Source organism: Egretta garzetta, unplaced genomic scaffold (assembly GCF_000687185.1).
Source record: "Egretta garzetta isolate BGI_Z169 unplaced genomic scaffold, ASM68718v1 scaffold264, whole genome shotgun sequence".
NCBI classification, from domain to species: domain Eukaryota; kingdom Metazoa; phylum Chordata; class Aves; order Pelecaniformes; family Ardeidae; genus Egretta; species Egretta garzetta.
Window position 1 is genome coordinate 4,105,183 of NW_009259685.1, and position 22,616 is coordinate 4,127,798.

The 22,616-nt window shown below is 38.7% G+C and overlaps 1 protein-coding gene across 8 annotated transcripts in view; it reads left to right on the forward strand.

Moving 5' to 3' along the window:
• TENT4A (terminal nucleotidyltransferase 4A) overlaps positions 1–22,616 on the forward strand; it is a 62,183-nt gene that overhangs the window by 35,079 nt on the left and 4,488 nt on the right. For 3 of the 8 annotated variants that reach the window (XM_035894125.1, XM_035894123.1, XM_035894124.1), the window contains exons 9-12: positions 619–719; positions 978–1,150; positions 4,873–4,941; positions 12,958–13,116. In XM_035894125.1, the coding sequence (XP_035750018.1) occupies positions 619–719; positions 978–1,150; positions 4,873–4,941; positions 12,958–13,116 (502 nt within the window). Of the gene's footprint in view, positions 1–618; positions 720–977; positions 1,151–4,872; positions 4,942–8,049; positions 12,445–12,957; positions 13,117–22,616 lie in introns of those variants that run through there. The other 5 variants (XM_009638751.2, XM_035894127.1, XM_035894128.1 and 2 more) reach the window with 4 other exon arrangements.

Genomic DNA, 22,616 nt, shown 5'->3' on the forward strand with positions numbered 1-22,616 from the left:
TTCTTAAATTCTAACTTACTCTGGTTTTGGAGCCAGTCTCTTTCTTGTTTCCACTACCTCACGATCCATGGTACTTCCTTTATAATTGTGGGGATCTTACACCTTTTAAGTTGTATTGTAAATCTGCAAGCAAGGACTAGTGAAGGTCTCTCTCTTCAGCATGAAGGTCAGCTGTGGGGCTGGGGTATTCATGTCTTCAGTGCATCCCATAACTTGTAATCCAGATTCTGTGGAAAAAATGTTTTCTGTATGGAGAAATGCAAGAAGCTGCAAATTGTTTTTATCAAGTACGCTGATATCTGTATGTACATTCTTGATAATTAAGATGCACTCCATTTAGAAGTACACAGTAAGAATCTTTTATGTATGTGTCAGTGCTTGCACTGGTAGAAGATAAGTAGTGTAAGATAGTATGGTAGAAGATAAGTAGTATACTACTATAAAAATTGTGATACTATAGTGGATTAAATAGTGTGCTGAGGAAATGAAAGTTCAAAAGGATTCTTTGGTTAGGGGTGTCTTAAACTGACTTTCAGCATGATTTGATTGCTTGTTGAAATGCTTGCAAATGTCTAACCAGTAGTCTTTGTTTAATACTTAATTGAAAAATCTTTTTAGCACATTAGGTAGAATCATCAAAGTGACCCAAGAAGTGATTGACTACAGGGCCTGGATTAAAAAGAAGTGGGGGAGCAAAATTAATTTATCACCTGAACTTGGTAGGTATAGCAGGCATCTTTGAAACTAACTTAAATATTTTTTCTCAAATCTGATGTAATTCAAAATACTTGTGCCTTGAAATTAATCACTTTCAGCTATGTAGGAAAAAATAGAAGGGATTTGTAACTTTCTAACCCAAGACTAGTTTTCTCTGAGGCTGTTTTTCAATTCGCTTGTTAAACTCTATCTCTTAGACTTCAAGGCCCATGCGTTTGTATTCTGTGCTCTTAAATGATATATATGTTTTCTCTTAACAGATAACAGGTTGAAAATAAGAGACCAGATAGCTCCGTGCAATGGAGAACAGCAACAGAACAAAGACTCTGAACCATCTTACAACCAACGGTTGGCTTTGTCATTGGCTAGTACACAACAGTTATCCTCTGGCTCATCCGCCTCATCTGTATCATCACTCTCCGGCAGTGACATTGTAAGCTTTTTCTTTTAATGGGTTAAACTAATAAGCAACAATGTTTATAATACTCTTCAAAGCCTCAACTGATACAACAGCAGTTAATGTGATACTATCCCTAAGCTGCTACAGCAAATTAATAGCTTCGCCTGCTCAGAAAAATTACTGAAATAAAATATTTTTTCATGAAATTAGATGGGTCTTAATTCCATCCGAAATCTTCAGCACTCTTTGTGGTAGTAGTTAGATGTAATAAAATATAAAACCACAAGTTAACACTAGCTAATTAAGTAGAAGAGTAGAAATATGTCTTCATAAATCTTCCCACCAAGCAAAATGTCTCATTGTCAAATTCTGGTCCTTTTTCCCCACACCCCAAATTGAACACTAACATCATATTGTGCTGTGAAGGTGAATAATATTCCTTACTATTTTCAGCCAAGCAGTCAGTTCATGTTTTAATGGTAATGGGGACCTCATATGTAAAGTCTTGCTGTCAGCTTCCTTGTTTGAAAGTGCAATATGAAAGTAATTGCTGGGCTTTATTGTAACTTCCTGGAAGAGGAGGCTGTATTCTCTTTAGGTATGTTCTCAGGCCCTTAAGATTCTATAAGGTGTTTTTGTTTCGGTATGGAGTTAAATCAACACGGAGTTGAGCAGTGTGGATTATAAAGCACAAAATTGCATTGCATGGCATGAGGTGCTCGTTATAAATCTACTGAAGCATTCTGTGCTAGGTAGAAGTATTGACTGTAACAAGATGTATAATCCAGTTAAGTACAATAGTGAATAACCGGATGATGCCAAGAGAGGTCCAACTACCTGTTTCTTCACTTCTTTCAAAACTAGTCAACTATGGAATTAAAAGTTGGGAATTGTATTCAGTAAAAATTTAGTAACTTTTGAGGGACAAATGCATTCTTCATATGCTCTGGTTACTTCCTGTAATTCCTTTACACTACTGAATTTTCTGTGTTGAATTGTCTTTTCACTCCGCTGCCAGTAAATATGGTAAATGCTTTAGTTGCACCATCTGGCTAAAGGAAGAAGAACAGCATAATGCTTGCCAGTGATACTGCTAGCCATGCTCCTGGTTTGAGTATGTCAGTGAGGAAGATATCTGCATTTTCTCGTAAAATTTATTACAGTAATATTTGCTTAATATTGTACACTCTCAACGTAATGGGTGGTGAGTGGTTATGACCTCCCCTTAATCCCCTTTTGTCTGACATTGAAGATGAAACTTGATTGCCTGATACCAGAGAAATTAATGAAAAGTGAGAAAGAAACTCTCAACAAGAAAGACCTGCAATCAGTTTGGGCATCCACAAAGTAAATGGAAATGCTACCTTTCTTAACAAAATAAAAAGCCTTATACCCATGTGCTTGTGACAGACCCTAGTTTAAGCCCTGGTCATTTACTGGTATTATGTCTCTAGTAGACTGCCAGCTTATTATCTTACTTTGGAATGGAATGGCAGGTTTCTGACAAGTAACCGATGAGTTCATCCTACTCATGCTTGGATATGTGAGGATGAGCAAGTTCTGGTTGAGCAGTCCTGAGCTGCACCTGGTTCAGGAAGAGAAGCCTATTCTGCCGGAGTTGAAGAGGGTATCCGTGGCATCATCTGGCATAATACTATGCCCAGGTTCCAGCAAAGGAACACCTAGAATGTGTGACAGCTGGTATTTGTGCCAAAAATTCTGGTGAGGTGAGCTGCAAATAGGTATGATGCAGTGAACTTTGGTACCAGCTTCAGAACAAGGGAGTATGAATACAGTGCATTTCATCTCTGTAGAGTTATATGTAGCGTTAGTTCTGGTCTTGTGGAAGGATTGTTCTTCAGGAATGATTCTGTATTCATTTAACGTTAAATCTTCTGAACTTCTCTGATACTTAAGACCAAATACATGGAGATCCTAGATTTACAGTTTGCCAATCTCTTCCAAATAATTAAGGTTTTATTTTAATAGCAAAATATTCATCCCTGCGATGTGACTGTTAACCTTAAGCACAAGGTCTGCATCAAGATGCTGTTTCTGGAGATGTATTTTGCATGACTGCAGAGTATCTTTTGCTGTGTATCAACAAGATCCTAGCTGTTAAATTAGGGTGACTTGGTAGTGTATTTGCTTTTCAATTTACTGCTGAAATTTCACTGGTAATAGTGATCAGCTGCACCTTGACCTTTGAGATGTGCTTAGCAATGTAACACAAGTCAACTTAGGTATCTTGAGGAAGACGAAATAGGCTTGGCAGCTTGTGACTTTCCTTGGGCATATTGCCCCTCTCTGAACTTCAGCTTCTACTGAAGGTCAAATATTCCAGCTGTCCACTATAGCACAGAGGTAGCTATACTCTGAAGTCATCACATCACTGTACACCGGCCGTAAGTCTGGAGGCCTTGCATATATTCGTCAATATGTCCTGGAAGCAATATTCACAGTATATATTAAGTATGCAAGCATTATCAAAGCAGTGCAGTATTGCTCATAGGGATTCCAGAATTTTTATTAAGCCCTGTAGTTTAATAGTTGGTTGTAACTGTAGTTAACTCTGTTGTAATACAGCATGCTATATGGTTTTTCAAGATTGGCTTCCTTGAAGTTCTGGCAGCATTACAGATTTTGCCTTATCTTCCATAAATATGGCTCAGCAGCTGAATAGACAAGGCTCCTGGTGTCTTGGACTTACAGATACTTCAGAGGTAGCGATGATTATAGATTTGTTGTAGCAGCAGGAGAGCAGGTGCCAGAACAGAACAATAAAAAGGAGCAGGTTTTCCTGGAGACTGGATTGGCATGAACCAGAGCTAACATTTAGAAGTCAGCCTCAACTTTTGTACATACTCAGAAGAACAGAAGTGTAGGGATATAAGAGCTTGAAGTTACTACCTTGAGTTCTTTCCATTCCCGCTACTGCTTTCCTTCCTTTGGGGACCACACTGATGGTAACCTTTTGAAGATGAGAGCTTGTGTGCCACTGAGGAACAAGAGAACTGCCTCCTTCAAGGATAGCCTTCTCTTTCCTCGTATATTTTAGATGTATATGCTTTTCCTCAGTACACTGCCTCAAATTCAGGATGATTGCTTTCGTCTCTGCAGATCTAGGACTAGCTTGCAGGGGAACACGTTTCTGGGCCGCTCTCTGCATAGCCCAAAACTAAGAACTGGACCTAATGAGACTAAATCATAATTTGTACAAAAAATACCCTTTTATGGATTTTCCAAGGCAGCAAAGCTATTTACAAAACGCCTTATGCTAGCACTGTCTGGTTGATGAAATTCTAGTTGTGCTGTCTTTTGTAAGTGTCCTAGCAAACTGCAACATCTTAGTCACAGAAGAAAGCCTTCGGAAGGATCAGTACATTTTGGATCAAAGACTGGGTAGAAAAGAAATCTGTCTTCCAATACCACTGTTAGTGAGAGAGTTGTTCAGTTTATGGGTTTGTCGTACTGTACATGTCAATAGAGCTCTGACTCTCTCACTGGCTCTTCTAATGTACTTCCTTGCAAAATACTATAGTACTAAAGTTCCTGCCCTGTTACCTCAGCTCTGTGAAGAATATAAATAGTAGTGATCAGGGGCAAACTGAGGAACACATGGAAATAAACCTATGGACACAAGGAATCTGATCATCAGAACATATTCGACTACACATACGTTTTTCTGGATTCTGTTAATTATCAAATTGAGCTATGTAGTAAGTCTTTTCTCAACTAAGTATTCTTCTGTACAGGTATTTAAAATACCATATGCTGCCCTGACAAAGAGGCAGTATGTGTTCTTCGCTTACTCATGCAAACAGGTAAGTTGCAAAATACTACCCATTCCCACATGATCCAACAAATGTTGAAGTGAATAATGGAAGATGCTTTATAAATATCTTTGCCATCAAGGACAGTGCAAATTGTGTGAGTTTTTACTCTATGGGAGCAATAGTCAAACTGTTCCACAATAGAAAATAAGCCTCTGGCATTAGGAAATCTCACTTTAACCATCATACTGAGTTAAGTACTTGTTATGAGAATCTGAAACCAGATGATATGAGCTATGTTCGCTTCCTGCTCTCTGCTTGTTCTGGCTAGTTATAGATGTCAGTCTGAGAATCTAAGCAGTGACCAAAGTCGTCTTGAAAATGCCTTTTTATTTTTCCTCCTGTGTGCTTTTTTGTTCTGGACCTGCACTCTGTAACTGGTGACCTGGATTTCTTGTTGCTTAAGCATTGTGGAAAACTAGCTTTTTATTAGCTCAGGAAGTCCTAGAGTAGTGCCGGAGAATATCTGCTGCCTGATCAACAGTTTCTGCTGAGTAAAAAATAATCCTAGATATGCTTTTGCAGTCTCATTTTGGTCTGGTATAATTTCTGGTGCTAAGTATGCTCTGCAGTTTTGATCCTGTTACGCCAAATAAAGCATAGTATTTTATGTGACAGTGGTACCTGCATATCAGTAACAGATGTAGTGGCTCATAGGAAAGTTTTAAAGCTCTTTTCTGTTACCTAATGGATATATAATCTCATATCCAGTCCAGCACAGAATCTCAAAGTTGTCTGTTAGAATTTTGGATCTCAGAAATTTCATACACCTTATCTCAGTGTTTCTGGTGATAATGTTGTTTGTGCTTCTGTGACAAGATTATTTTGTGAAGAGTTCTGACTTCTCAAGACCATGCAGTCATGTCAAAGTAGTTGAAGCTTCAGTGAACAAGGTACCTGTGTAGTCTAGTTGGGGGAGAACACAATCCTTGCCTCTTAACTTTTTAGCATTTACAATGTGTTCTTTCAGACTGTTCTTGAAATTTTAGCTGTAGCCATTGCTGTTCAGGCTTTATAACAGCCTTTCATCAGAATGTCAATACTTGATCTGCCCCTGGTCTGCCCCATCAGCTAGGGGATACGCTGAGCAGTACCTTAAGTGTTTCTTGGAACGTGTCTTTTTCACTGTCTTCAAATATTAAGTATTCAGTGCTTTGATCAGATGCTTATATTGTGAGAGTAGTATATAAATATGACTGATAAGACTAATACTCATTATTCCTATCATTCTGCTGAATGCACACAAGATCCATACTGACTTTGGAACTGTTACTTGCTCTGAAGTAACTGTGGCTTAGTGCTTGAACTCATGCTTAATGACGTTATCACCATCTCCCCTTCCTATTAGTCAAAGACTGAATTTCAGCTTATTAGCAGGAACTGTTGTAATTCCCCATTCACAGATAGAGGTGATAGAGTATATGACACATCTTGTCCTAATAAATGTTGCTTTTTTAAAAGCGATTAAATTTGCAGGTGTAAGGCACGTACTTATCTGCAGTAGAGGGACAGACACTTCAGAGTAGTTGCTGTAACAGCTCTTGTAGTCTTGCTAAATCTTTCTCAATTACTATGATTAATTTGTAGGGTTCCAGTTGAAATTGCCTGTGCAGGGAGAGGGGGCAGGAGGGGGTGGCTCCCTTTCAGTCTGAGAGCAAAGAGCTGCACAGATTTTCTCCCTGCTTTGTACATGCATGAATATTCTCATGTCCTAAGCAAAATAACAGTTCAAATATGTGTCTGGATAGCTGATCATCTTTTTGTAGAATAATGCAGATTCTATCTTAGTAATTTCCCCTTCCTGAACAAGTAGAGGCAAGTGCTCTAAAAAGTAGGCCTCTTAATCTTTTGTCTTTAAAGAAAGAAGTAAGTGCAGCCAGCTTGTCTCCAAATAAAGCAGTGGGCAGCCCTGAGCATACAGACACAGACAACCCGATGTTACCAGGGAAAAGCATTTGACTGACATTTGATTTGGGGCATTTACGAGTTTAAGTCCCAAATCCCTTAAAACTCTTTTCTCCTATTCTTGCTGTGCAGTTTACTGACAGTGTCTGTAGACCAGAGGGGAACGAATTTTTCCAGTGCTGATTTTGCCTATTTTTCTCTTTCACCATATAGTCCCACATTTGTTTTGTTTAACCCATATCTCTCACTATGTGCTGTTTTGTAGTGTCTCATGCTGTCTTTCAGTTCTTCTGTCTCAGTTGCTTGAGCAGTCTTTTATCTATATCCACCTGAAATAAGAGTAAATTTCTGCAAAGCTGCTGGAGGCACAATTTTGAATACAAAATTATAATTTTATTTAAAAACAAGTAAAAACACGTTACTCTAAGCAGCAAAGGGTACACAAGGAGCGTGTAAATCAGCAAGTAAAATTGGATTTTACTGCTGTGATGTCAGTGAAGTAAGGAGAGAAGCACACAATGTTGTAAAAGTCAAACTCGGACTACTTTCTGATGCCAAAGACTAGTCTTATTCTTGCCATACTTTAACATTCCCTCCCTTGAAAAAAAAAAAGATACCTAAGCCATTTTAGGATGGAAGAAAACCTATCTTCAATATTTATATAACAGTATGTGTGTTCAGCTTGCATAATGAGTCCTATAATTTAGTACTTAACTTGAAAAACGCTAACTTAAAATATAACTGTACTCTTAACAATACAGACCAATTGAAAGCCTGTGAAAGGAAAGTATTAGGGGTAGCAAAGGAAATTTGAAATGACACGCTACTGGGACCTTTTTTTATTTAAGATGACTTATCTGAAATACAGCGTCTATTCATAAAACATGGAATAAGCCCACACTCAGGCCCAGCAGGATATAATGAGGTGAGGTTAAAGGGGGACTGTGCTTGCATTTAATCTTGGTAGATTCTAATTAGATGACACTTTTAGTTGTCTTTTCCGTAAAACAAATACTAATGCTTTCGGAGGATGCATATTTTTCAGTTTGCTTGTGTATCCTATATATCTTCTTTCTCTTTTCCCCTCTTCTAAGCACAATGACCAAGATATTTTCCTTTTGTAATGCAATTGACCTAAAAGCAGAAAAACCAACTGATTACATCTTACTCAAGACTGTTTTGTATTGTTTACAGGCTGGCAAATGGAAATGGTGCAACTGTATTGATGCAAATTCTCTACCCTGTGGCTTCCCATAGCAGTAGAAGTTTTGTTAATCTCAATTCTAATTTATTTACACCATAGTTAAAGTTACGGCTCCACCTACCAAAAAGGGAAATGGCACAAGCTGATGTGGAAGGAATTAGATGGTGATTTCATGGATTATACCCCCCTTGGAAGCACGTTGCTTTATCAAGCAGAGTTAAGTACACTGAGGCTAAAACCATTCAAGCAAGAGTATGCGTTGAAGTTCTGCTCCTGCATGTGGCCCCAAGCTATGAAATGTCTTGGAAGTTTTCTGGTGTTGCTTTATGGTCCAAGGAGTGTCATTTTTTTTACACATTTACTAAGCCAATCCAGTAGTTAGATATTCTTGCTAGGGATGCTTCTGTTCACTAGCTGCTCCTGCTTTTCTGCACTGGTGTTCACCTAATCCTGTGGTGAGCTGATTCAGAAGGTGAAGCTAGTAAAAAGGAGATTACTGTTTGTGTGGTTCACCTCTGTGAATTGGCTCATAATAATGTTAAATGCTAATGCAGGTATAATGTAGAAGGCCAGAATGGGAAAAGAGGCAAAAGGAGTATGACTGGCAGCAGCTATCTGTTTAATCACTTTAATTGTAAGAAAGGCGAGGAACACATGGAAAGATCTGTATAGTGTAAAGGGTTAACTATAAACACCAATCTTCTCACTACTTTCAGTTCTTTGCTTTCAAAGATGGAATACATTTTTTACTGAAGTGGTCATCGTTGTCTCACAGCTTCCAGCTCCTGAATGTTGTTGGAAAGAGGAAAAAAAAATGTTTAATTAGTGGGAGAAGTTTGGAGATTCAGAACAATAAGAACCTTTTTGCCAAGACCTCTGTAGTTCATTTGTGGGAGGTGGGGTGTAAGAACCCAAATCTGTCACATTAGCAAGAGATTTGCATTCTGTTGTTTAAATTTTGATTTCTGAATACTGACTTCTAGGATAGTTAGACTGCCTTGCCACTGGGCCAAAACTTAACAGACTGAGATTGTGAATTAATCTTCTTAGGCCATTCCAGCTTTTAAAAAAAAATACTGTCTTGGAAATTGAAAGCTCCAAATTGGTAGCTATTGTCAGTCAATTGAAACTTCTCAACTGACTGCATCATGAAACAAAGCAGAAGGCACCACTTTTTTAATGCATTTAGAATCACGGAAAGGAAACTTAGGAGTACAATTGAGTACCCTTGAAATTAATGGAAGCTGAACCATTGTCTTGATGAATGAATGTACCAGCACACTTTACCTTGTATCTCAAGCCTTGAGTTATTAATGGCATTCAAATAAGCTCTTAAGGTCAGACCTTGTTAGTAAGAAGCTTCTGGTGACTAAATATTCTCTTGCTGATGAGGTCCTGGGACTTCTTCTAATAGGAGATGCATTTTGCAGAACAATAGAGGATTTTTTGTTCTCCTCCGATGTCAGGAAGAGAAGCTTGGATTGTAAGATTATTTCAGCTCTTCATCTTTCATATGACTGCAGTGTTTCACTGTTTGTCTAGACAGAAGGCTAGGGGATCCCATTTCTCAAGCAAAATTTGCAATTAGATGAGATTCTAGGTCTCTTCCATACTTTATCTTCTTTCCAATGTTAAGGTAAATTCAAGAGTCCTAAGTAATCAAGGCTATGAGTAGTAGAAATCTTCCTTCCAGGTACTAAGTTCTTAGGAAGTTGAAACTGGTTTAAAGAGTATGTTTTAAAATGGAAACTTCCCAGTAGGATAAACCTGTATCTGGCAGTCTCTGTTTCCAAAAGCATCTCTTTAGAAGATACTTTCCTTGCAGGATGAGAGACTCTGTATGATTGGCATTCATAGTAGTAGTAGTATTCAGGAGATCAGGAACTTATCTTGGCTCTTAGTGCAGTCATTATAGCTTTATGCCTAGATTTACTATAATCAGTTGAGGGATCTTACCTCCTTATTTTACATTCATCTTTTTACAATGTGACCTCTGTAGCCTTTACCTTACTTAAGTTCAGAGCTTTTGTATTCCAGACATGGACCTAAAGTGTCAGGGTGTTACTTGTATGCATTTACTTGTAGGTCTTCTGAGCTTCTGTAATGATTCAAGTTTGCACATTACACTTAAGAATCCTGTCCAGAAGACCAAGTAAGATTTAATCCCTCCCTGTAGGCAGTGCTTGTGGAAAATCAGTTTTGTTCACGTTAGGTTCAATTTTCTGATCACTGAGGTTAAGCTTTCAGTTTGAGGATGAAAAGTAATGCTGTCCTTCACAAAAGGATTTTGATGCTGATGAGAAGTCAGTGTATCAACTCTATAGTATAATCTTGCTAGCAATCCAGGATCGCCTTAGAAGAGGGATACAACCTACTTGTATGAGGCATGTATCAGTAAATAACATGGAGGCAGAAGAACATGCCTATTACAAAATTAAAATAAAGCAACACAAGGTTCCTTGTACTGACATTTATCTAGTCTCAATTAAACTATATGACTCCCTTTCCTCTTCCATCTTCTGCTTCCATACTGGAGTTAACTTTTTGTTGCAGAAAACCCCTCAGAAATCTTAAAAATGGGAAGCGTCCCATCTGGCTTAGGTATGTGAGTCTTCGGGGAGTCTAATTTGTATCTAAGCAGAAGAGAAAGAGGAGAGTCTTTGGAGGGACTAAAACTATTCTTTGGTCAGGTTTGTGAAGGTTGCATTGCAGAAGATAACACATTGGGTTTGGATAGACAGTAAGATCCCCTTTCCCTCCCGACTGCCTGCTCACGATTACTTGTGAGCGTGCTCAGAAGCTGTCTGTTCAAACATGACTATCCCCTCTTTATTTTTCCCTCTTTTTGTAAGCTTTTTAATAATTCCATGACCAATAGTGGCTAAAGGAACTTCAGCTTGGAGATCCAAATTATTACCCCTGTACCTGACTCTACCACCTACTTAGTTAAGAATGTATCAGCTTCATCTTTGTAGAGACCTTGGCCTGTTCTCGTGGCTAATATTGTAGGATTGGGCAAAGGAGAAAAATGCCATTTCATCCAGGCAGCCAGCTTTGCATGTGCGTACAACTAAGCTTAATTTTTTGATCAGTGCTACAGCATGTAGTTGCCCACTGTGAACATATTTATTAAATGGTATACATCTGGTTTCATGAATAAGACTTAAGTTTCTGCACAGGTTCTTGTTACCAGTATGATCTGTCTTTAGCGAATTCATGATGCAAATATGTGAAACTGCTTCACAAAGGTATACTGTAACTTTTACCACTAGTTGACCTGGTAGGAGAGCAGCTCCTTTCTAGAACTTATTTTTCAGTAAGCGCAACTTTATATGGACCAATAAAGGAGTGATTGTTCTAGTAGCTGACAGTTTTATTGAGGACTGTTTCTATTGTGGGTATTCACTTCAGCTGGGATGCAAGTTTTGCTCTCTAGTAGTTCATTGCTTAGGCTGCTCAGTATTCGCAACTGTTAGTCTCTTAAATGACCTTCTCCTTTCCCCAGGGAAAGCTTTAAAATATTTTCTTGTTTCTGTTCTTGAAAATATTTTTCTAGACAGCCTATTCTCCAACCAAAGAATCTAGTTTGGAAACCAAGGCTATATAGTGCTGGAGGTCTATTTAAAGTTTGCTAGGCTTAAATGAAGAGTCTTTGCTTCCAGGCAATTAATCTTTAGCGAAAGAGCAATAGAATATTTCATTAATTACTTGAGCAGTAAAGATCCTTGATGAACTGAGCCAATAAGTTCTTTTAATATGGTAACTCCTAAACTACTAATTGTCTGAGCCCCATCTCTTGCTCTACTTTGAGCCAGATGGCTGGGAATGGAAAGAACAGTAGGGGTTTCGGATAAAGAATAAGTTTTTCCATTATTTTCAAATTGAGAATACTTAGGAGTTAAGGGCGAGGGTAAAAAGCAGGTAGGGAAAACTACTTATCTGTTGCCATTCTGTTATGGCTGAAAAATAAGTTTTACAAGATCTGTGTTCAGAGTTGTTTGAAAAGGCTGCAGCTTACTTTTCAACTTTCTCAACTTAGACAATAATTGGTCATTTAAGAATTGAGGCAGTCTGGGTGTTTTCAGACTTCAGTGATTCCTGTAAACCCCTGCATCTGTGCTTGTCTCCTTGCTTGTTGTCTGTTAAGTGCTTCAGGCACACAGTGTTTTAACATCACCCGTATGACTCTGCTTATGCATCTGTAATTCCTGTTGGTTAGTTCCATCAGAGTATTTTTTTTCTGTAATCCTACATCTATCTTGCTTCCTCTGAAGAATTATCACTCAGATTTCTGATGGAAAGCAAGGGAAACAGAACTAACTAGCAGTGAAGTGGGTGACTGGTGCTCATATACTAGTCTTGACTGGCAGATCATCTCCTTGTTTCTTGGTAGGTGGAGCCCTAACTTTGCTGTTGCTGGGTAGAATGGGAGAAGACTATAACAATTACAGTGAGTAACTTTGCTGTACAGATAAGTACAATTCAGAACACTGTTCAGAGGACTGAATCTGTCATGACACCCAAAATTCTAGCCCATGTATCACTAACAGTGTCGCTGTTCTTGTTCCCTTTTTTCCCAACCTTAGTTCCCATCTTTTAATTCAAATTTGGTAGAGATACAAGTTTGGCTTTAGGTTGTGCTGACTGGAACTGACCTGTGATTGCCATAGACCTGTTGACATTGTCTCCTTGATGCAGGTTCAATTAAACTTTTGCTAGATGTGTAAAATAAACATACTGCTGGCTTGTATTTCATTTTTTACCATTGAAAAAAAAAATCATTAAATTTTACAGTATTCACATGAATTGATATTTGGGTGCATTTTCACATGCATAGCCTGTATATACTGTACTTTCTGTAAAGTTGCTTTTCTTTTCCCCTTTTTCTCTGCCAAAAGGATTCTGATACACCACCTTGCACAGCTCCTAATGTTTACCAGTTCAGTCTGCAAGCACCGACTCAGCTTATGGCCAGTTTACCACCCGCATTGCCTATGCCAAGTGGTAAACCCCAATCTGCGCCTACGAGAACCTTGATAATGGCCGCCAGTAATCAGGTATGAGCCAACTAAATGGAGCGACTTTTTCATGAGAAAGTGATCAAATTGGAGGTGTAGATCATTTGTGCTGTGCTGTCAGTCTAAAAACCTCTGAAGATAACCTTCATATAGCATGTGCTAAACTTCATGTAATCATAAAAGTACTTAACTGCCATGCCAGAATTGTGGGGAGAAGAACGGGTGGGAAAGGGTTCACTGTTTGAGATGCATCTCTGAATACAAGAGCCCTTCCACAGCACACTGACATTTAGGAATAAGTTGAACGGAGAGTGTCAGGTGTCTGACTCCTTAAGTTGTGTCTGAGACTCCTGGTGCCTAACCAGTGGGATATTTGCAGATCTTTAGGCTGTTCTTAAAATAGAAACTTCATGTAGGTGGTGTATCTTTAAGCTAGTCTTTGAATCTGAAGAAATAGTACTGACCTGTCTAGGCTTGTTTAGTTGTCTTGATTTTGAATTATTAGAAGAGACCTGACTACACTTGTAACTTTGTTACATGTTTTAAAGATAGAGAACAGACAATTACGGGCATGTGTACAAGAATTTTTACCAAAATATTAAATGTATGCTTAAGTGTTCTGGGAGGCGAACATACAGGGAAACTGTATGTTACACAACTAGCCTGAAGTATTTTAGCTAATGTATCCGTTATAGTACAAGGGGAAGAAGAATCCTCAGTTTTTCTTATAGCCTTATTGCCTCTGTCTGTAGGAAAATAGTCCCTCAATCTTGATTATTAAACTATTAGTCAAAACAGCTGCCTCACATGAGCTTTATTGCAAGTTGTGGGTTGTAGGTTGCCTATGATAACAAAATAATGAGCTGGTTTCTTTGAAACCTAGTTTTGATCAGGTTCTTAACATTTTTTTCCTTCTTCTCTCAGTCCTTCTATCATGGTTCTTGGGAATCTAGTGCTAGGACATTTTTCATGACCTTGTCTTTTTTGATCCAGTACTACTTTGATGCTTTGGGCATGACAAGGTGTATTTACTTCAATTTCTGCTTTGAGATTGTTGAAGTATTTTTTAGAATCACAGAATAGTTAAGGTTGGAGAAGGCCTCTGGAAGTCACCTAGTCCAACCTTTCTGCCAAAAACAGGGTCAGTTACAGCAGGTTGTTCAAGGCCTTGTCTGGTCAGGGTTTGAGTATCTGCAAGGATAGAGACTCCTCAACTGCTCTGGGCAACTTGTTCCAGGTGTTTCTGTATTTCAGGTTTTGCCCCTTGCTTCTTGTCCTTTTACAGGGCACCAATGAGAAGAGTCTGGCTCAATCTTCTTTACACCCTCTGATTAGTCAGACCCATCAATAAGATCCTTTCTGAGCGCTGTCTTCTTGAGATTAAACAGTCTGAGTTCTGTCATCATTTTCCTGTATGAATAATGTTTCAGTCCCTTTATTTATCTTCGTGGACCTTCATTGGACTTGCTCCTGCATGTCCATGTCTCTGTATTACTGGGGAGCCCAGACCTGGGCCCAGCACTCCATGTGTGACCTCACCAGTGCTGAGTAGAGGGGGAATGATCACCTCCCTTGACCCGCTAGACTTAATCTTCCTAAGGTAGCCCAGGATGCTGTTAGCCTTCCTTGATGCAAGGGCACATTGCTGGCTCTTGTTCAACTTGTCCACCGGGAATCCCTGGTCATTTTATGCCAAGCTGCTTTCCAGCTGGTTGGTGCCCAGTGTATACTGGTGTGTAGGATTATTCCTTCCCAAGGGCGGAGTTTAGCATTTCCCTTTTGCAAATGTCGTGAGATTCCTGTCAGCCTATTTCTCCAGCCTGATGAGGTCCCTCTTTTTATGGTAGCACAACCATCTTATGTATCAGCCACTTCTTCCAATTTTGTATAATCTGCAACCTTTCTGAGGGTCACTGTCTCCCATTGTCCAGGTCATTAACAAAGATGCTAACTAGGATTGACCCTTGTATCAGCTTTTGGGATATACTGCTAGCTGCTGACCCCCAGCTGGACTTCGTGCTGCTGTTCAAAACACTTTGAGCCTGGCATGTAAGGGAATACTTTTCATTCAGCCTGTGAGTTTGATTTATATGTCTAGAGATGGTAACTGCCACTTAATACGGAATAAAAAAAGTATATATGGTGCTTTAAATGTTGAAACTTAGATGAATAATGAAATTACATCTGGACAGCATTTTCAATGTTGGGAAATATCAGCATTGAGTTAGGGCATGTTATAGCTCGATGCCCAAATTCTTCATAGTTACTATACAAGTGCTTGTTTTTAGGCACTTCACTGAAATGTTTTTCACCATCTTTTTCATTTAGACCAGGCTACTTTCTGTTCATGTACCGCAGGTGTTCCACTATTTCCTTGCAGGCAGGTTAACATAGAAGGGGTACCATCTTTGAAAGCAGTTATCGCATGCTCTTCCCAGCTACTTCTGCAATCCTCAGTCATCTACCAAACCAAAACTGTGATTACACAGATTCTTCTCGCCCTCTTCTCCCCTTTACCTGTCCTCCCCTACTGCTGAATCTTACCTAAGCAAGAACAGCTTATCTGCACAGGCGATATTTTCTATTAGTGAGAAGCTAATAGAACAATATAGTGCTATTTTAGTGTCTGCAACTGAGTATTCACATGCTAGTGTACAGTCTGAAACTTTTGAAGTTTGTTTGAAGTAAAACTGGAGCGCTATTTTAAGTTAAACTTCATCTAAACCACAAACTTAGTCTAGTTTATTCTTTTCCTTAACATCCTGCTTTTCTGAAGAGGTACGCTGGAGCTTAACTTCATCAAAATTGCGCACAAAAAGAATCTAGTTTTGAGGCATGCAGCTGTTGGTACAAAAGTTGGCATCCAGAGTTCTTTGCCTCAGTTGTGAAGAGGCAATGTGTTGCATGAATTTTGGATCTCTGTTGGAATTTTGAATCTTGGAAAACAACTGCTTTGTAGCACTTCTTCTGGCTTTCTGTTACTTGGCTGTACTTTCCAGTACTTGTTAGCTGTTCTTTCAGTAGTTTATACAATACTTAGATGTTTAAAGTAGGGAATTTTTCTGTGGCTTTTGCTTGACAAAGATATGCCTTTGAGATTCATGTTAAGTCAGAGGAATTTCTTACTGTCTACAGTTCAGAAATAGGATGATGGTTTTTCTGCATTGAATTTACAAAAAGCTTATGTATTGTGAAGTAGCAATGTTATTTTTTGATAAGGATTATGACCAAGTCAGAAATGGGAAACGAAATCATTCTGCCCGGAATACTGTAAAAGTCTTTTAATTTGCAACTTTCTGGAGCATGACTGAGCTAGGATAGGTTAATGGCTTTCCTTTTGCAGTTGATGTAACTTGAGACCGTGCTAGTTTATAACTTCTAATGGGCACATTTTACTAGCTCAGAGGACTCCTATCCTGATAGACTCGAACATGTGCAAGCCTTTTTCTTAACAGCAAGTGTTCTTTCGTATTCAAAAAATCTTTGAAAGGGATTCATTTGTCTGCATGGTGTCTTCAGCCTGTTCCCTGGCAACTTTCTGTGCCTCTGTTCAGCTTGGAAGCTGTACCTAGGTGTCTAGTACGACTCTCAAAAGCAGGAGATGCCAATATCAAGAGCAGTAACTGTATTTTGAATAACTTGCAGCCTTCTAGGCACATTCTCTGCCATTAGAGATTCCTAATACTTTCTTTTTTGAAACAGCATTGGTGTGATTACTATTTATATACTGCATAATTAATTGCAGAATTTCCAGGTAGTTCAGGGACTAATTAAGCTCCTGATACAGGTCTGCGTGCTTTTCGGGATCATCATCACCATTTTTCAATGTTAATCATTCTTCTACTTTGCTGATGAGCAGTTTGAATTTCACTTGGGAGAGCAGAACAGAGAGCATGAACCAGTGCTGCCCAGTGGAATAAGCAGAAAAACAGATATTGGTATGCCTGTCCAGGTGAATGGAGGGGATGGAAATTGCTTGTCTACTTCCCATGGAGAAGAAAGGAATACTTTCCTTGTTGTTTTAGGATGAAATAAGTTCAGTTTGTTCTTCCTTGAATTACCGGTCACTTAGTCACCAATGAAGACAGAAGAAATTTCATGTTGCTTAGGACAGAACAACTCTTTACTTTTTAAGTTGTGGGGTTTTTTTCCCAAAGAGTGGTCTCTTGATTCAAAAGTGTCTAAAGCCAGTAAGCACCAATCCTTCTGCTGTGCTGGCTTCCAGTGTGTCTAGGAAAATCTCCATTGAAGACCCTTTAGATGAGCGGTGGCTGATCATGAATACATGTTCATTGAAAATTTCATAGCAGCATTCACTTGCCTTGGTTGTGAAGCAGAGGAGACAACTAGGAAATGAAACCTTAATGTCAGCACTAAAGTATCACGGTCTAAACAACTCCTAGAACTTGTAAAAGTTTGTTTTTCGGATTCTTTTGTGTTTGGCCATACAAGGCCAGACCCTGAAACTTAGAAACTGCTTGTTTAAATTGCTTTACAGGCGCTTCTCTGGATAAAATACTTTGCTTCAGAGTTTGCTCTTATCCAGAACAATTGTTAATTGTGTTGCTTTGTCTCACTGGTAATGCTGATGCTGAGAGTATCTCTGCAATGATTCCTCAAAAGTTATTAACATTGGGAACAAAAATAATATTGGTCAGAGGCTTGAGTCTCAAAAATATATTTCTTGTAGATGAGCGCAAGCAGTTAAATATTGTTCACTTAGGTGAAAGATACGTTTGTAAAGATACATTTTAATTCATGTCAAGGCTGAACTCCAGTCCACTTTACCAACTATTTCTGAGAATGCAGGTGTCACCAACTAATCAGATGTACAAATATGCTAAATTCCTCAAGTATAGAGTGATGCTTCAGAGTTTTTAGTATGTTAACTTCAATCTAGAAGTGACCTGATTTGTTTCTTCAATGGCATTACTAAGATGTTTAGGTACTGAAGGTTTCTTCAGTCAACCAAATGGCATTTTTCTTTTATTTAGAGCTCTCTTATTTAGGTAGGGTTGAATACTTTTTCAGTGTCCATGCATTTTCTTAGGCAAAAGGAGAATACTGCTGTCTACTTTGGAAACAGTTTTAATTCTAAATGTCAGACTCCCATCTTGGTTTTTGATTAAATACATGCAAAATTAGGAAAAGATGATGACTTCCTTTCCTAGAGAATGGAGAGAAGAAAAAAAACTGCATCCAAGTTTCAGAGGCTGTTCAGCTGAAAACAATACTAAAGATATTTTTCATCTTAGTTTGTCATACATATATATATGGACAGTCTTTATGTGGTGGTATCCTTCTGTGTGTGGAAACTGACTCAGCATGACTAGGCCCTGGATAACCTATTCTGACTCTGGTTACAGCAGAAGGTTGGATTAAATGATCTCCAGAGATCTCCATATGAACAACCAGCCTAGATGTTGATATGACTGTGTGAAAGTCTCTGGCCACCTTGGTGGTTTCTTCCTGAGTGCTTTTTGAGTTGCAGAAAGACGCAAAGTCTAAATAATAGTTTCTAGGAACATAAATAAATCCACCATAAATCAAAGATAGAGTTACGGAAATGTAGAAATAATACCTGATTTTTGTCTGCTTAGTACGCCTTTATCTTCCAATGTCACTGTAATCAGATTGTTGTTCCCAAGCTGAGACTGATTTGAATATTCACATATGCATTCCCTCTACTGACTTTTTCACATGTACTGTATTGATATCAGCTCATCATTTGGAAAAATATTTTGGGTTTTCTCACTGTAATAATACTTTTTTGTTCCAAATAAAAAGGTGAGAAGTCTCAGTAATGTAAGATTTCTCTTTAAGGTTGTAATGGTTTAACCCCAACCTGCAACTAAGCCCCATGCAGCCACTTGCTTATTCCCCCCTGGTGGAACGGAGGAGAGAATCAGAAGAGTAAAAGTGAGAAAACTCATGGCTTGAGGTAAAGACAATTTAATAGGGAAAGCAAAAGCTGTGTGTGCAAGCATAGCAAAACAAGGAACTCGTTCCCTACTTCCCGTGGGCAGGCAGGTGCTCAGCCATCCCCAGGAAAGCAGGGCTCCATCATGCGTAGTAGTTACTTGGGAAGGCAAAATACCGTAACTCTGAATGTCCCCCCCTTCCTTCCTCCAGCTTTATGTGCTGAGCATGATGTCATATGGTGTGGGATATCCCTGTGGTCAGTTGGGGTCAGCTGTCCTGGCTGTGCCCCCTCCCAGCTTTTTGTGGCCCCCGCCTCCTTGCTGGTGGGGTGAGGAGCAGAAAAGACCTTGACCATGTGTCAGCGCTTTCACCAGTGACAAAAACATCCCTGTGTTGTCAACCCTGTTTCCAGCACAAATTCAAACCATAGCCCCATAGTAGCTACTGGGAAGAAATTTAACTCCATCCCAGCCAAGACCAGAACAAAGGTCTAAAATTGTCAGCTTTGTGCTAGAGAAGCTATTATCTCTTGTTCTTCTTAGTGACAAGTATGCAGATGAACGCTTCATGGCCCGTGTCACAACAGTAGCAAAGTTGCAGTATGGGTTCTGTCTTCTGGTAGTGTTGTTTTGATTCTCGGCCTTCATTTTTGCAACTTGACTGGTGACAAGATCAAAATGGGTATTTATTTTTTGTGTCCGATTCTACGTTCTTTACCATAAGGTGGTTCAGAATATGCTCAGCTTTATGATGGTAGTCTCTACTGTCAGTCACTCATTCTGGGGACTAGGCCCTCTGATCTCTCAAATACTAGTTTATCTTTGAACTGGATGTACTAATAGTCGCCTAACCTGTTGTTAAAGGTGAAGAGAACCAAAAGCTTCCCTTTGTTACAGGCTACTGGCAGACCTACTGCCCAAAGTGGAGATATGAAAAACAGATATAACCTGCTCCCTTGTGGCTTTGAGTCTTTCAGTTCTCTAGCGTTAAACATCTAAAACATTTCTTCTTCTGAGCTCTTTCTAGTCTCAGTGTTGATTTTTTTTTTTTCTTTGCTGCTCTCAAAGCTGCTTACATAAGTGCTGTTTTCTCCTTTTAATGGGAACAGAAATGGGTTTGGGCTCATTTTATAAAATCTGTTCAGGACTCAAGGTCTTGTCAGTTGTAGCTGAAAGTAGCTGGTAGATCCAAACAAGGGGCCCGAAAGGAGGGGAAGTGTCTCTGATATTTTCAGTGCTTTGGGTCTTATTTCCCTAGATTGCCAGTTCTAAACAACTGGAGTAGGAATGTATTTTGGTTTTGCTATACTTCAGCTTAGAAATCTAAACCATTTATAAATCTTACCAGGTTAAGAGTATACCCAGGTAGCTGGTGCAAATATCTTGTAGAATCCTGTTAGAGAATTTAAAGTCACGAGTCTAGGTTGAACCATTGCCTAATACGTGACTTGTTGCTCGTGCATTAGTGAATAAAATGTTCATTAGGTTATTGCCCATTGTTGCTCTGTAAAACAGTGAATTTATTTCATACAGAACAAGAAGTTAAATTTTGCTTACATGCAAGATGCGGTTTTTTTTAGTGTATTTCCAGATGTTATGCTCAGAAAGTGGGAAAGTCACCATAAATCCTTTTTAAAAGGGTTCTTCATGTTTGGGTGGGTTTTTGTGTTGGTTGTTTTTTGTTTGGTTTTTTCTTTTTTTTGCTACTAGCCAAAAATAGAGAATTTGGAAATACAGTGAGAAGTTGAAAATAACTTTGTGAAATATTTTGAGGATGTACATTAAGTTATTTAAGGGGATACTTAGCATGTTAATGGTGCATTAAAGTTCTTCTGAATGCTACTCTCTGATATTTCACAGGGACTGATTTTGAAGTGTATGAGTTTGATTACAGTTCCAATCAACTGCAGACTAGATTCAATCATGGCCATTAATCCTGTAGTCTTAACAACAAAATAGTAAATATGTGTTCTTTCTAAACTTTCTTATGCCTTTTCTAAACTTTTCTTTAGCTTTGCAGGTCCTTACCAATTATTTTTGAGTGCTGTATGTATAATCTCTTTTCTTTTAAAATTAAGAGCACTGATACTTAATTTTCATCACTAACACCTCTCTACTTTTTTCTCCTTACTTTAGAGATGCTAACAGGCAGAAAAAAGCAAACACCAAAACAATTCAGAAATCCTGTTTGTGTTTAGACTTCAGCTCTGTTACGTTACTTGTGTTATTTGAAAGTGTAGGTGATTTATTTTTGGCTATGAATTTTCTGTTTTGAATTATGACAGTCTTTGTCAGCACTTCTGTGTAGTAAATTTGCTAGTATTTAAGAACAAGTTTGTATCCTTAGCAAACAACTACTTGGTATTTCAGTTTCCACCAGATTCCTGTTGTTTGGGGTAAAGGCTAGGAACATCCTTTTCCTTAATTTCTGTTAAAGTATCTGGAAACCTGGTATGCCATATGGAATTTCCACCCCACCTCCTGGCTTGTCTTAAATACAATTTTTTGTTTTTTTTCCCTCCAGATCTAGCAGCTTTTATTTGCAGAGTAATCAAATTCAACAGGCTTGTCCAAAAAGAAGGAAAAAAAAAAAAAAACCCACAACAAAACTAAAAAAAAAACCCCCAACCAACCAGTTATATCACTGAGCTGTTGAATTAATAGCCCTGTGATGGGAGAGGAGATTATCAAGAGAAATAGATCTAAAGAAGTCAAAACAACTAAACCAGAGATCTGTTTGTCATCACAGATGAAGGGCTTTCTTTTTTGATTATCTGATCTCTCTCCAGCCATCATCTGCTTACAGACATGCCAGTTCTCGGTGACTGTGGGAGTCCTGAGCATGTGGATATCCAGAAGTGTGTGGACAAGAGAAAGCTGTTTGATAGAGCCCCTTGGGATTTCCAAAAGACGTGAAGTAAATTTCTTTTACAGAAGATTCTTGAAGAAACTGAAAGATGTGTGTCCTCTTGTAAAAAAGTAACTAGTTAGAAGATGAGAAACAGATCCGATTTTTGCAGTAAATGAAGTTCGCTAGGAAAGCCCTGCAGGAGTCTGTGCTGGGCCTCTTGCTGCCTAACATCTGAAAGGCAATGGATGAAGTGTGGCAAAGTTTGCTCATGCTGTTAAGCAGAAGGACTGTTCAAGGCGATGCATCAGGAGGGAGAGAAATACTTTAAACTTTGTAGAGAGTGGTAGGCCCTGGGCTGATGTTTTCTTGCAAAGATGAGATCTTGACGTTTTTGCAGAAAACTGCTTTGATAATGCTTTCTTGATTTCCTCCTGAGAACTGAAGGTCAAACCAAATTTCAGACATTGTTAGGAATAAAGAGCAGAAATGAAAACATCATGTAAAAAATCCATATACATCCCCCATCGTGAACAGCAAGTACACTTTTGCCTCCTACACCAGAAGAAAATTATAACACAAATGGAAGAATAGGAAAGGATGGTAAGAGTGGTCAAACATATGGAATTGCTTCTGTGTGAAGAATGAATGATTCTTTAACCTGGAGAAGAAAATGAGGTATATGATCCAGGTCTGTGCAGTCATCACCGGTACGTGGAAAAGTCAGAAAGCAGAATGAAAGTAAATGAATAATCAAGAACTGAAAGATC